Here is a 16,779-nt window from a genome sequence, read left to right as displayed (position 1 = left end):
GAAACTAATTATTTATGACTTATATATTATGATTACATCAAGTGCAAGCATCCAGTCACTTAATGGAAATTAATGAAATTGATCTTCTCACCGGAAACACTTACTTACAACAGATTATATATTTCTACAATGTTGAAGGCTACCTACTTTAATATCTTTATCTAGCAGTATCACTAGAAGCATATGTGATAAATTGGATTCAATTTATTGCGTAATGCTACTTAAATTGTGCTACAGCTACATCTAAAAATGTTTATAACATGATTTAATTGAAAATCATAATATTCTACCAGTGTTGCTGTTTCATGCAAACCAAAAGACTCACAAACTAATGATAGGAAACATAAAATAGTTTTGTAGTATTTTTCAAAATTAGCTATTATTATTTCTTTAGAACTTTGTACATCCTTAACTATCTAATACCATCTGTTAACTTGACAACGATATTGTTTATATGAATTACAATATTCAGCTTTGTGCATAGTTGTTCCACAGATTATTTCAGTGGGGTATACTAAAATTAATATTACCTGGTATAATTTTCTCCTGAATGGCGAATTTAGTTAGTTATAGAAATTATTAAAATAAAATTAGAGTGTATTAAAATGGATTTATTATGTTAAACTGGAATAACTTAAATGTTCAAATATAGAATGTAATGTAATAAATTATACATGTACTACAATATTAATATTGGTAACTTGTTAAAATAATTATACGTGAACGTTTTAACAGCTTTTTGGTGGTTTACACTAAGAATGAAAAATGTGCGTAATTAGTAAATATTTAGACGATTTAGAAGAGTAATTAAGATTCCTTTTGAGATTTCTTGTTTGTTTCTTTCGCCGGCCCAATTTGCGCCGCATATGCCATTGCATAAGGAATGACGGTTTGCTCAAAGTTGCCGACTAGGAGATGAGCCCAAGGGCCTCTCGCAAACACAGTGACGTCCTGTCCGTCATGGGTCTCAGAGGGCAGGAGATTGATTGTCTGGAATGTATACTGAGGATCATCTGGAAGAGAAATTATTAATCATTAGTTTATATAATATTTTTCAGTACAGGACATAAAGGTAGATGCGGACATTTTAATCTGGTTATGCTCAATTTCTTTTCACTCCTGTTAGGTAAATTAAGCTAGAATCATACAGGGATAATAGAAAGTATAGACAGCTTCTTTTGATAAATTAACGGCTCACATAAGAAGATTTAGTGTTTCTGCCATTAACAACATAACGCAAGGCATTTACAATCCTTTTTTCAACAGGACGGCGCCCCTCCTCACTATGATATAAACAATAGAACATTCTTCAACCAGGCGTTTCTTGAGAGATGTATAGATGGACGGGGTGCTGTAGAGTGGGCAGCTCGCTCACCCGATCTTACTCCCCTAGACTTTTTCTTTTGGGGATTTTTGAAAATAAAAGTGTACGAGACAAAACCTCAGAACCTTGATGAGTTAAGGATGCGGATTGAAAACGCTTGCCGACTAATCACACCAGAAATTTAGGAAAACGTAAGGCATTCATTTGGATTAAGACTTTATATTTGCCAAGAAGTAAATGGGGGCCATTTTGAGCATTTACTTTGAGCTTAAAAAATGTTGAGGTAAGATTACAATATTAAGTGTAATTATTTTAAGTTTAATTTAGCACTACTTAGTATTAAGAATAATTCTGAACAGATGAGTTAAGAAAAATAGTGTTTTTAGCGTAACTTTGCAGTAAAACTTTGAAAATCAGTTAATACATACTAAATTTAGATAGAGACCTCTAGTCTGTGTTATTTTTCTTCTTTTATATAAACATCTTTAACATGAAGTGTCATTTGATGGGGTTATGCATTTAAAAATTTTGACTTAGACCCCTAACCAGGGCCCTAACCAATTTTGGGATATTGGTTTTTTTTTATTCCGTTCAAGAGTTAGAAGGGGGGTGGGACTTTTGGGACACTCGATATATATATATATATATATATATATATATATATATATATATATATATATATATATATATTATGCAGTGATATGCAGTATCTTGCAGTAAAATAACGTGTAAAATAATATTTTGCAGTGTGTGATAATGTGAGTGTAAAAATCTGTGCGCTTACAGTTTCATGGAAGAAACTCGAATCTAGGCACAAGGTGTCTGCCAATGAAGGATTTTTTCCTGGGTCACTAATATATTTTATTCATAATTTATAAATGAATTTAACTGTTTTAAGTTATTTCACTGCAAATATTATTGAATCTACAACTAGTTAGGCTTACACAAATTTATTCAACAATTGTATAATAGTAATAACTACAATTTTTAAAAGTATTACTTGATTTTTAGTTTTTTTTAACATTTATTTGATATTTGTGACTTTTCATTTTGATTTTTACACTCTTGTCATGTACCGGATTCGAAAAATAATTATGGTTCAATTCTGTTCTCTAAATATATCATTGTAAGATGTCAACCAGCTAACTAGTTGTGATTACTTTATTTACAATCATTTAAATTGTTTTTTCAGGTGGGTTTCATGACAATGTGTAATAATATTTTCAAAAACAAAAATATTTTTAATGCACTTCATGCTTTTGGTGCAATTTGGAGCAAATTTATCGAGTAACTTTGTCTTTGCTATGTACATTCCACTACTGATCAAGAAATGTGTACTTAATATTTAATGAGACTACAATTTTAAGAAATATGCCAGGCTCTAAAGAATTATTGTTAAAACATCAAAGAAAGGGGCAAAAGTGTCAAAAATGTTAGTTAAATTTTATTGTAAAGCGCAAATATTATCATTATTTTTTAAATTGTTCCGGGAAATTTGTCCGAGATCTCTATTTCTATAAACCTTCATAAGAAGTTTTCACAATGAATATATAAAAAATAGAAATATCAAAGTTGATCCAGCCATTTTAGAGATTGACGCTTGAAACACATTTAATGATTCTTTTTTATTTATAGGGTTATTACTATCTGTTAACTATGACCTCTAACTATTAACCCAATTTATGCTATCAGTTTATCCAGCTTGCTTTGTATTAGTGAAAACGTACATCTTCTGTTTATTTTGTTTTAACTGTTGTTGTCAAGTTTTGGTCAACATAAAATGTTACAATAAAAAATGATAAAACATATATTACATTTTAAAATTCATATGGCATATATTGTTTCTTATTATAACTCAAATGCTACTTTACTAGAAAGGGAACAATACATGCCTCATTTATAAAATTTTACAAATTATTTATTGAAACTGGATAAGTAAATCCTGTAAGTGTAATATTTTTTAGAACCAGAAAATATTTATATGTGCATTCAGTAACTTATAGAAAAATATAGGAAGCAATTTTCAAGGAATATATGGGCATCCTTTCCTAAAGATATATTGAACACATTTTCTACCGTTGTATACATTATTTTCCTTTATATTGATTTCTCTATTACACTATGTGACAAAATCTCAACATTTATTAATATCCACTATATTAATATAGATCTAGTTCATAGTGTTATTTTTGAGTTATTTGCATTAAATATAACTACAGTAGAAAAATGTTGTTAAATATAGAACTTTAAATAAATAATCAAAAATGCAAAGACAAATAAAGAATGTTTAAATAAAAATTTACAAGGAGAGGTTTTTATGTGACAAATATGGTTTCTACACTTACATATTATTAAAACCATTCGAGACCAACGTATTTTTGTTTCCTTATAGTTATAAACCTAAAAATATGAACTTCTAGATAAATATTAAATAAAAAAGTTAAAAAAAATATTAACTAAAAGTATGTTTGATTAACAAGGAGAGACCGAGTCGCTTTTAAGCCTTATTCTGTCCGTCCTCATGGGCCACTGGCATGTGCGAGGATCTTAGCAAACAGAATAAAGGGGAGAGTCGATACAGTATAAGGTCTATGGCACTGATAAAAAGTGAAACGGTCACAGACAGGATTTGAACATGCGCTATCTCTAACTCAGACTCTAAGTCCGACGAATTAGACCGCTTGACCATCGGAACTGGTTTGGTAATATAAACCAGTGATAAAATAATGCTTGATCTTGAAATAATACTTGATACTTAAGTAACCTTGCTTTATCAGTTCCTTTACGTATTTTTTCACACACACACACACACACACACACACACACACACACACAAGCGCGCGCGCGTATTATAAAAATATAATTAATACAGACTTTAGCATACCTATAAATAGTGTAGTTATATCTTACACAAACTGTACTGTTACTCCATCCAAAATGTCAGACATTCAAACCAGAAACGTTCCGAGTAATATTGTTTGTGGCGATGTTATTGTCTAAATCATGAGTGTTCCTCAAAGGCATTTGACACCACAACCGCTACTTTTAAACGGTGATAAATTCTGATCACGCCCTTCACTGCCTTAAATTTCCGGTACTGCTTTCTCTAGATAAGTGAGTTCCAGGGGTGATGTTGTGTTATTAATACCTATACCTAACCTCAACTAAGATTTAAGATATCGTGCGAGTCACAGCAGGATACGCAAATATGTTCCTTTGAGAATTACGATCATTTCATAAAATTAGATAATACGCTTTTTTGGCATAGTAAACTACATCAATGCTCATTACTTTCCAAGGCATTGGCAGTATAATATTAATATATAAATTATGGTGCTTTGTGATCTTTCTGCAGAGACTACAATTTGATTTTATAAAAACACATAACAAATGAGAAAAATAAACATTACAAATGGTTTTGACATACCTCTTTTATCAGTAGTTATGTTCCGCATAGCGTTCTTATGTTCGTTATAACGTGGATCATTAGGACCGTTAGCATAGGACAAGGTGGAGTAAGGGAGTTTGTCTGCTGTTCCTTGAACATAGTTAAAAATATCAGCGCCTCTTTTGGGGTATCCGTTAATGTTCATTGTATGGGCGTGGTCTGCGGTTACCACAATGAGTGTTTCGTTTTCGTTCGTCATATTGACAGCCATCTGAAACATAGGAAGTTAAGGTACTCTATAGGAGAATTCACTGGTTTTGTAAGAAATCAGATCATGTTATTTCTTCGAATGGTGAAAAGTTCCGCTACATGATAGCTACCTCGACAGCGTTATGCAGCTCAACAGTCTCATCTAGTGCTAAGTGAGCCTTGTTCTCGTGATGAGAAACGTCTATTGTACCACCCTCTATGAAAAGCACGAAGCCGTTTGCTTCCTTTTTCATCATCTTGATAGCAAACTCCGTCATCTGTGCAAGTGTCGGTTGCTCATCCTTGTTAGCAAGCTTATGGTATTGCATGTTTCCCGGTTGGAACAGACCTGCCATCAAAATTATTATTATAGATAAACTGGTATAACATTAAATAAAATAATATTTTCTAAGTTATAAGCAATGTTGTTACTTCTAACGTGTGAAGAACTACTTCACAATAATCACCCATGAATATTATCACTAGGAATTAAAATAAAACGTACCAAGAACATAGTCAGTGCTGTCTATATCCAGCTTCAGTAGTTCAGCTTTGTTTGTGACATAAGACGCAGACTTATGTATATTTTCCTTTGAAGTTTTCCACTCCTGGATTAAGTTCCTGTTATCAAGCCTGGCACCCGTCTTTTTGGGTTCATCATTTGTTGTGTTGGGCAAAAACGTATCCCAACCACCTCCCAAGATTACCTATAAATAGGCTATGGCTAAAATTCGTGGAATGAATAAAGAAAAATATATAAGATAAGCTTAATTTTCAGATAAAAAGGATGAATTATTCCTATAAAAATACATTTCAAATAAAAATACTTCAGATAAGAATACTTGAAACAAAAATACTCAAGTTAAATTGTTTTATAAAGTGACTGTTTAACAAAACATGACTTTTAAAATGGATAACATATTTATTCCATTCTAAATCAAATAAAATTAGTCCTTGCCAGAATAATTTTATGAAATAAATTCAGGAAACAATTAAAAATAAATGTAAAAGTAATTAAAATGACCACTATTTAAGAATTTTTAACAGGCATGCCTGAAAAGTTTTAAAGCAGTACATCTTACGTCCAACACTCTTCACTAGACCTGAAATATTCAATATTTTAAAGAAACTTAAAATCAAATTCAATTAAACTATTTCAAGAATTAAACTAAAATAACTATAATTATTAAAAGAAAAATCTCTTTAGTTCCTTTTAAATAAAAAGATCTTCCAAGAGATTTACCTTGAACGAACTGAATTCTGTACGAATATGCAAGTATCAAATCGTCCAAAACTGTTAATTTTATAATAATAAACTTATAATATTAGAACCCCCAAATCGTCACATTCCTATCTAATTGTTTCAGATAAGATTTTAGAAGTTCAGGCATTGATTTTTTGTTAGTGTCTCGCTTTCGTGTGGTTGTGACTTGCATCCTGTAAAGTGAAAAAACCTGGGTTCTTTTCTACTGCCTTCACTGCAAGCATATTTCGGGTATATTTCACATATTTTCTTTCGCTTCTTTATATATAAGAGTTTATATTTACTCGATATTAAACATGGTACGATTTTGAAATGTAGTAAAATATGTTTTAACTTGAATGTTATGAACCTAATACTGCATATAAATCTTTGCAGTAAGTTTAATTAATACTATGTTAATAATGAATACTTACTAAGTTAACTTACCTAGGTTTTAAAAACTATAAGGTTTACGACGTATCAGAGATATTACATTACGTAAGACTATTTACATTATAAATGTTTAGGAATCACTTCATCTAAAATATGCCATGCTATATGTGTCACAAGGCCATTGTGCAATCAATTTTATGTTATGTTGATCATAATGAATAAAAATAATTTATTTTATTTTGGATAAAGTTTACCTTAAACCCATTTCCTGGACTATTTTCTATCATCTGAAGAGATATATCTTTCAAACCTTTCATAGCTTCATCGATAGAGAAATTGTCGTCTCCCAATTCAACATTTTTTATATCTCTCTTCATTTCATGATCTGTTTGCCATAGCCTGAAGAAAATAATTAATAAATAAATATTTATTTTCGAAAATTTTACATTAATGTTAAAATAAATGAAAAACTTAGGAAGTCACTGACCGAAAACAAGTAGCTGGTCATTATAACAGATAAACAATACACAAATAAACAGTTTATAGCTTGCTCTCACATTAAAAAACAAAAAAAACTAAAAAGTCAACAGACTGCCTTCCGTGACGTCTGCACAAGACTAAAATCAAAATTACAACCAAAATAAATACGTATAGCAGACTTTTATACACTATAGAGTGATTAATAGAATCTAATTAGACAAAGTAAAGAATACAAAACTGTTTTGAAAAAAAAAATAAATACAAATGTACAATCTTATGTATTAAAATCATAAATAATTTTGCAAAAAATGCGTAAACAAATATATAGAAATAATAAAAAATTTAATTAATGTAATACATAAAATTACATACAAATATCAGAAAACTCGCTTACATACACTTACATGCCTATAGAACATCCACACACTCTAAAACATACATTAACACGTACACACTACTATGATTAGGATAGCTGTACACAATCAGGTTAAAATGATGTAATAATGATGTAAATAATGTAATAAGTGGTTGCATAAAACTTAAATTAATAAACTCGTTAAAAAAGCTATATTTGGTTTTGTAAATAGACAGGATTTTAGTAAGGTTCAGAATTGTAGAATTGTTTCAAGTTACTACTCGATTTGAATTCATAACAGTAATTATAGTTTTATACGTCAAACCATTTGAACCTAAATTTCAGTTTTTAGTATAAAAGTTTCTGAAAACTTTGTATACGTTCTATAGGCAAGATTTTCAATTGCACATAAAGGGGAAAGACGCTATCTCTTTTGTTTCTACTTAATATAATACGCATGACATAATTTTTGAGCTCCCTTTAGCTTATTTATCAAACATTTATATGTAATTCCCCAGAAACTAATTGAGTACTGTAATCTGTATAGAGATTTTATGCTATAATAGTACATTATTGCATATCATGAATGATTTTTAATTTATAAAACAAGTAACGACCTGTACGTGACATAGGGATCAGTGTACAATGTGTAATTTTTTATGCTGTATGGATTTTTTATAGTGATGTATTGTGTTTTAGTATTGTTACATACTGTATGCATTCATTAGCTGTGAAAGTATAAGTTTTAATGATGGTATGATTGTGAAGTAAACAGTACTTTCATTCTGGAGAACAGGTGTTACAGATTTCTTTGTCACTGAACGTTGGCAAATGTCCTCAATACCATGTATCCTCGTCATTACCCGATCTCAGTATTTCAATTACTGCATTGATATTTTCTTAAAGTTCATATAACTGTTATCGAATTAATTTATTACTTAACTAACCGACTCATGAAACTTTACCTGTAAGCTGAGTGAGCGTATGTGGCAGCAGGAGAGGCGTCCGTAATTCTGCACGTGGATATTATGCCGGTGCCCTTGCCCGCGTCTTGAGCCCACTTTAAGAGAGAACTTGGGTGGTGAGATTCATTTTTCATGTTTCGCCAGTCCATGAGGCCAACAGATGACGTAACTCCTACCGTATAGATATTTCCCTTCGCACCCGTCAGATAGGCGGTTGCTGAGCACGCCGAGTCTGCCACTTGTGAGTCTGCGCAGTATGTCTGAGGCCAGTACAAATTTCCTTTTCTCAAAAATCTAATTACATTAAACTAAACATGTCAAACGCAACTTTTAAAAACACTCATAGGGCTAACACGCAACTAATATGGGTCACATAAAGTTAGATTATGAGATGACTTTTTACTTATTGAGAAAGTTTTAAAAGGGAATTGTTTTCAGGAGATTTTGTTTATATTACGTCCCGAAATAATAAGAAAACAATGTTTATATATATATATATATATATATATATATATATATATATATATATATATATATATATATATACAGATTGTGAACACCCTGTATATTAGTAGTAATACAATGTGTTAAAACAGATATATATTTAATTATACAATACAGTGAACAATCGTTATATATGGCATACAATAGCCCTACGGTTCGATAATTGAAATCTATCCTTTTCTTCCAAACTTCAACAAAGCTTCAGGCATAGGACTAAGCAAGAATAAAAACAAAAACATGTTACGAGACAAATATAAAACAAAGCATTGTGGAAAATTCTAAAACTGCTCAACAATGTTTGTCAGAAGGAATTGAAAACAATTAACTCACTAAAACACGAAGAGAATGTTTTCAGGGTAGTCGAATACATACAGTTAGCAAATTATTTAAAACCTGTTTAGGCTAGGCCTCTTTGGCAACTAATAGTTTTTAAGGTAACAAGGAAATATAAAAATAACGAAATAAAGAAATCAGCCAATACATTTCATACATACACTACGATTTTTATATAAAAAGCAAACAAGAAGGTGAATGTATCTAACCTTTACTCCTATCGCTTTATTTTTTCCGCTCAGTTTCCTTAGCTTCTCTACTAATGGCCTAAAGCTCGTCTGTGTACAGTATAGATATTAAGCGCAATGGTCTGTGAGTGTGCTAATCTCGCTTAATAAACAGTAATTTCCTTGATACTTTCTTCATTAAAAATAAACGTACACCTGGTTCTACTATATTTTTGGAGTTAATCAATATAATTAATATTTTATGATTTATTTTTGTCAGCGAAACCCTGTACCTTTCGATACATGAAGAAGAGAATAGATTAAAGTATTCAAAAACGTAACATTTAACTAGAAAGTTTGTAAAAACCACTTTACCCTCCTCAGTAATGTTTGTCCCCATAAATTAACAAACCATATAAATATCAACGTCTTTTATTCTGCACCCCCATTCGAGTTACAATTTTTGTTTCAAAGTCATTGCTTTCGTTACGTTTAAAGCTATCATTATTATTTGTTCATCAATTATACTGATTTAAGATTCAGTCATGTTGTGAATCATCAGTAAATCTGACTTAATATTGCTTAAGTTCGTGGTAAATCTACGTCAATGTCAGTACTGTTAATGTTTTATTTATGTATTATGTATAATCTGTAATAATAAATATTGTCTCACCAGTATAACCCTAGAAGTGTCGGTTACGATAGCCCGATTCATATATAAATATCCAAAGTAAAGTTTTGTGAACCGTAAAAGAATTGCGGTTGTTGCGTATTGAATATTGACTGTTATTAAATATAGAACACGAGTTTTGTATGGAAGCTTCAAAACCCCATCGTTAAGTGCTTAATAATAAAAAGATGGGTATATATTAAAAAAACTGTATTATTAAATAATATAAATAGCAATGAGTTTTTTCTGTCAGGTAATGTTATTTTGGTTGTATAAATGTCCGCTAGTGTGGCATAATGAAACAAGTTTGAGAAGTTGAAGAATCTGTTTGGTTGATAACATTTGAACTTTTATCTGTTGTTGTAACCATAGGCGTTAGAGCCAAACATCTAGCCAATCGAAGATCTAGACATTGTTGGCTCTGCGTTAGTTGGTGATCAACTAATGAACCGTAGAAAATGTAACTATCCGTTGAGGGGATTTAGAAAAGATTATTTTTTGCGTAATCCCTCTCTACTGAGAGATTTTAGTTTAACTGAAAGAATCATATATTTTATGGAAGATGAAGTAACTCCAATATTTTTATATCCTTGTGATTAAATATAATTATCTATAAAGATATAATAAATCACCTTTGCGAATCCCGTGTATGGAAACTTCTCGAAACTGAGAAAGGAATTCTCACCAGCCTCTTTCTTGAGTTGCCCAAGGTACATTCTTGCTGCGGCGAGTGTAGCAAGAGACATTCCGTCACCCAGAAACAGAATCAGGTTCTTGGCCAAATTTTTCTTAGGTTTTTGGGCCAACTTTTCTCGTATTGTAGCTATGTTCAAATCATGCCAATATTTTGTAGCTGTGAAAAAATATTTATATTACACCTATTAATATTGAACTTAATATTACGTTTCCTAACTGCATACTACTTATTAATCATTCTAAAATTTAAGGTGCCTATGTCGATTACATCAAGTATTATCAGTAATGTATAAGCACTTAAACTATTTATGTAATAAAATTCAGCTTTTACAAATTTATTTTAAATTAGTTAATAAATTTGATTGTTGTGACTACTAACACGGAAACCTACAAACCTGAAAGTAATCAACAAACTTTCCCAGGAATCTACAAACTTACTGTAGATAACTACATAATTGGATTATAAGTTACATGCAATTCACTACCTAATGTTGTTTTCATTAATTAAAACTTATGTTTGGCGTCAATGGTCTCCTCAATAAATCCATAATATTACTTCATCTAATATTTGAAATATGTATGAATCAATTAATTTTTACAACTTTATATAGTTTAATAATCTTTAAAACAAATTTAAATATTATGATTGTCTAGTATTTTACAGACATATTACAAAGAATAATGTATGACATATCTAAAATGTTTACTAAATTGTTATCTTTATTGATACTTCTCATCACCCCGTTACACTTCAAGATATTTTAGATTTTTCTTCATTAGTTATTAAAACAAGCATTGCTATTTAGGTTACAAACTCAATTTACTTCTACGCTATTTTATTGTTATCAAGTACTTATACGAGTCGTACATACAATATATTAAGGTGTATTTGTATTGAAATTTACCATAGTAATGAACTTACTGTTCTCTTTCGGGTTTATACCACCCACGAATATCTTATTGTCTTTCGACGACACTATGGTAGGTAATTCTGGTTGTACATCTGGAACAATCGTACAAATAAAGTGCAAGTGATGTAAATAAGTCATTTGCTATCAATAAGTAATTTGGTTCGTATGAAGTCAAATGATTGTGCTTTATGCATATTTTGTTACAAGCCCTGACTGCATTCACTTCATGTTTTTATATCGCCTCGAAGACAAAAACCTTGAAGACACTCGAAAATGCAATATCAATTGTCACGAATTCTTAAGTTTAAACCGCATTACTTAAGTTTTCATTCTTTAATATTTCTCGTCCAGTTAGTACACAAATAACTTCATGTAATGTAATATATAAGTTTTCAATACGCGTTAATATGAGTTAAAATTGTCAGTAGTATCAATACTACACTGTAAATATATTCGGTATTTTCTTAATGGCTATAGATACAACCGAGGTACTTACTATGTTTTTGAATTAATTTATAGTGATGGCAATTAGATATAATCAATTAATTTTAGTTATGTACAGTTTTTAAACTTCTTTGTGCAAATAATAACATAAGCACTAATCACTTATTGTAGACTATATTTTAAGTGTACAGACATTGGTTTCTAATCTTCAACTCTTATAAAATTATAAAAAAACCATTACATATGTACGTAAACATAGCATTTATGGCAAACCAATTGCATGGCTCGAATTTGTTCTTACTAAAGAACTTTATAAAAAGTGAAAGAAAACCTAAAATCTTTTCCCTTGTATAAAACTCACACTTGATTACAGTTAGCCTAAGTCAATCGATGATTAAGAGGGATATGTTTTTATTATGTATAAAAACTAAATATATTAAGAATATTTCATCCTATATGTTTTTTTATAAGCAAGCAAATAAAATGATTACAACCTGAACAATTGTATGCAGACTGAAAAGGAATGGATTTCAGTAACTCAAGACTGATGGTGAGTTTTTTCACAATAAATTTTCTAGATATCTATTGTTATACTCTAAACTAAATTACCTTGACTGTGAGCATATATGAAATCCTATCGAAGAGTAAGGTTTATTTATATTTGGATTTTATTAAATTGGGACATTTTATTTTAAGGAATTGAGAAAATAGAATATAGTAGTTGGGAATCAGTTTTTTGGAAAGCCTTTACAAAAATAACATGTTACCTTTAGTTTAACAAAAAGAGCTATTATTACACTTGACCTTGGAAAAGTATATCATATATTTCTTTAATTATACAAAAATGAAACGTTTAAAAATACTTTAAAAATCCTTTCCCACTATGAATGCCTTCTTATTTTCCACTATTTATACAGAAATATACCACAGCCACTTAAAAATTTTTAAGGGTACACATTGAATATTAATAAGATTAAATATCTTGTTGCTTATTGTTTAATAATACAAAAATTTTGTTTACTATGTATGTTATTTTGTATATATATATATATATATATATATATATATATATATATATATATATATATATATATATATATATATATATATGTATATATACAATTAGGAAAGTAAAATACGGTGAAACTGGTTCGTTGACTGTGGTAGACGTAGATTATTCTTAGATTATTATTAATAATATATATAGAACATATATTATTATTATATATATTAAGGTTATGATCCTTACCATGGTAAGGATCATGAGTCGCTAAAACGGTAACTAGCGTCCCAGCTAACACCACTAGGAATGCTTTCATCTTTCAAGCTGGAAGATGATGGTAGGTCCGATGAAGAAGAAAGGAAACTTATTTTCAACGTGAAAATCTGAAAAAATGTAATAATCTTTAATGAAATAGAACAATTAGTTGTAATACCTTTGTCATTTCCATGTAAACATAAACATAATCATAGTTCAAAGTTCAAATTTCACATTCCAGGGTCTGCTTATAAGTTATGTGCATGCAGTTTTTTACAACTTAGCGGTTTTTACGTAGAATATTAAGGGAAGGAGCGCCATATTAAAAATAAAATATCGCGTCCTACTTCCTCAGATTAAAGTTATATTTCACAAGTAGCTGTCTTCATTAAATATCAAACTAAAGAGGAATTATCACTTCAGCCTTTTAATTTGTATAACACTGGTGATATGATAACTATAAAAAAAAGTAAAGAATGTCTTATTTTACCAGGCGAAGTTAGGGCTAAGAAGCCCTCTCTAACACTTAACCTGGGGACCAACGGCTTAAAGGAGACTTCCGAACCACCACCAATGGCCGGGCAGGCGGGCCGCTTGCAAGGACAGGATCGCTCAGCGGTCACCTGTCCAAGCAGCAGCCACAAGAGTATATCAAGAGTGGCGTCTTAATATACTCGTAGCATTCAGATATTTAGAAGTTAAATATTCAACATTTTTTTAATCTTTATAAGTACGTAAATTGGTTGTAAATATTTAATATCAATCTGAATGTTTGTAAACATATTGATTTATAACGATTTGATTGTAACTTATAAATTGTTAGACGGCTGATAATTTAAAATATTAAGAAACTTTGAAAGATTAGTACGATTTTGTTGCTTTTATAATAATCTACAACTTCTGTGATTTAAATTACGATTTAATTTGTACATTTATTACTATTTCAGCCTTGCTAACGAACGTATTCAATTGATGTATACGTATCTTTGTACCAAGTCTTTTCTAAATCGATTAACAATTACAGGACTTAAAATGTTAACACTTGTTATTGAATAATATTCAACATAATGTACAACCACTAAATAACTACCGCTCGGAATGTCAAAATCCACCTAAGGACCTATTGGAAATATTCCGAGAGTTATAAACACAGTGTTTTGCTTTACGATGCGTAATAACTAACATAACATCAACCTTTTAACTGCATCCATACAAATATTTAGTTGAAATAAAAGACGTGCATATATTAAAGTGGTTTAAAACAAATACTAAATCGTTTCACAACGAAACTAATGTAAATCTTTATAATTTAAGGCCAAACTTGGTAATTAATTCAGCTAAAATATTTTCTACCATCAGATAATCTACCAACTTGAAAGCTATGACTGGTTGAATCTGCTTAACTAAGTCATCCAAGCTATGAGCATATAGGCCTACTGTCCACCCAAGAAGTTTGATCAGGATCTATTGCGATTAATGGTAGTTAACGTGTTCAAAATCTCTCGTAATATTCCATAACCTTTATATGGTTCAAAGAAGGTGCCAAAATCTTCTGTGGCTGGTACAGTTCCTTATTCGAAAAACCAATTCTACAGGTATAAACGTATGTCGATAAATGTGTCCTGTAGCCACCATCCACCATATTTTAGTCTATTTTTATAAAAAAACTATACGTTTCGAAGTCGTAAAGAAAATACCAAACTGTGCAAATAGGTAATAATAAATACGAGGAAGATTGTATAAGATAATACGATTTTCTTTAATGTAACAACTATTTATTTCTTTTTGAAACAATTCCAAAAGTAATCTTTTCTAATAAATCTATCAAATTACGACCTCTTCAAAGATACGCTTGCACAAGCCGAGATCAAAAAACATGTCACAGTTGAAAGGTATTAAGCTAATTGTTGCTTTTGGCTTAAATTTTCATCTTTTTGTTATATAAAGGTGTTTCCTTTTTGTCATACACTGTTTATTGAAACTAAATTTAATTCGGCTGTTGCCATTTATACAAATGTAAATAAAAGTAGTTTGACAGATATTTGGTCTCCTGATCATATGTAAGTTTGGTTATTTAAACACATATGTGACAGGTACGGCCAAATACAAAATAATTGAACCTGAAAAAGTAAGCGCTCTGTGGTGTAATGGTAGCACATTCACCCGGCAAGTGAGAGATCTGGGCTCGACTCCTGGCGGAGCAAGTACTTTTTGTCATTAAATGTTTATTGAAATTAAATTATATATATATATATATATATATATATATATATATATTATAAATATATAAATTGTAGGTTTTTTCGTGGAAATCATGACTGGAGATAATCCTAAAGGTATTCCGATATTTCTATCATTATGGAGATTGTTAAATGCAGATTTATAATAAAGCTGCCTAAAATAATTAGTGTTCTATATGTTTTTTTATGTTCTACTATTACATGCAACACCTAAGTATTAAGTATAGTTTATTTAATCACAGAATACAAATCAATGTTCCGATATTTCCTATTATCTCACTTGCAATAAACAATTATTTAGAGTCTTATAACAGAAGAAATTGCTTTTTAGGATACAATGGTTATTGGTTCTCAACTGATTTGGTATTAGTCTAATTATATTAATAAAATTACGAGAAACCTCTTTTATACAATACTCAGTTACTTAACTTACTAGTCTGGCCAATTCATTCCGATTTCATGTTGTATATACCTTAGTTTAAGCAATCAATCATTTTTCAATCCTAATTGACCTAGACAATATTAAAAGTGTTCCTTATTAATTCTTGTATGACAACATGAAAGAAAATTTATTTGTTAAGTTTATCGTAGTAAAAATAATAAATTTGTACTAAATGTTTGGAAAACTATCTCAGGTCATAACTTCACGAGTTTCTAAATTTATTACAATATTTACCTCTTAGGTGAAGTGACTTGCAGTCAAGTTCTGCTTCATTATACAGTTGACAGATAAAGACTGAACAAGCAGTAAACTTTGTTTTCAGTATTGAATGGAACACGTGACCTGGTGCCTTTTAACCTAAAGTAGAGGTTATCTTTATTAGACATAGTATTCTTATCTTTCTTTTAATTTGGATCAGTGTTGGCATTTCTCGCACAGTTAAAAATGACGCTTTTAAAAAAAAATCTCTACAAGAAACTAGTTTATTAGATATTATACTAAAATTAATACATTGTTATTTGTGTTACAATAAGTGTGATCACTATTAACGAAATACATTTAAATAAATTTGTACGCTTTTATATAATACTCACCTATCTGATTGGTTTTATTCTTATGTCTTTTAGTGTTTGAAATTAGTTAGGTGTTTCCTTTTTATGGAATAAAATAATGTGACACTGTAACCTAATTTTTCTTATAGCATATTTGCATAGCTAA

At 30.0% G+C, this 16,779-nt stretch overlaps 1 protein-coding gene across 1 annotated transcript; it reads right to left on the bottom strand.

Annotated features, from left to right (window-relative positions):
- Positions 1-596: 596 nt before the first annotated feature.
- On the bottom strand, positions 597-16,379 carry LOC124354673 (alkaline phosphatase-like). The gene is made up of 10 exons (XM_046805303.1): positions 16,297-16,379; positions 13,372-13,508; positions 11,690-11,770; positions 10,704-10,924; positions 8,398-8,657; positions 6,852-6,996; positions 5,467-5,668; positions 5,093-5,310; positions 4,752-4,983; positions 597-1,013 (listed from the first exon to the last, which is right to left on the bottom strand). The coding sequence occupies exons 2-10, from the start codon at positions 13,439-13,441 to the stop codon at positions 808-810; spliced, it is 1,635 nt and encodes a 544-aa protein (XP_046661259.1). The 5' UTR covers positions 13,442-13,508; positions 16,297-16,379; the 3' UTR covers positions 597-807.
- Between the last annotated feature and the right edge of the window lie 400 nt (positions 16,380-16,779).

Source organism: Homalodisca vitripennis, chromosome 2, assembly GCF_021130785.1.
Source record: "Homalodisca vitripennis isolate AUS2020 chromosome 2, UT_GWSS_2.1, whole genome shotgun sequence".
Lineage (NCBI taxonomy): Eukaryota > Metazoa > Arthropoda > Insecta > Hemiptera > Cicadellidae > Homalodisca > Homalodisca vitripennis.
This window is presented reverse-complemented; position numbering and strand designations above follow the sequence as displayed.

Coding starts and splice junctions, on each gene's coding strand:
- LOC124354673 (XM_046805303.1), bottom strand. CDS start 13,441: ATGAAAGCATTCCTAGTGGTGTTAGCTGGGACGCTAGTTACCGTTTTA. Junction 5,669..6,851: donor GTCCAGGAAATGGGTTTAAG/GTAAACTTTATC, acceptor GCCTATTTATAG/GTAATCTTGGGAGGTGGTTG. Junction 4,984..5,092: donor AGCTGCATAACGCTGTCGAG/GTAGCTATCATG, acceptor CCTATGTTTCAG/ATGGCTGTCAATATGACGAA.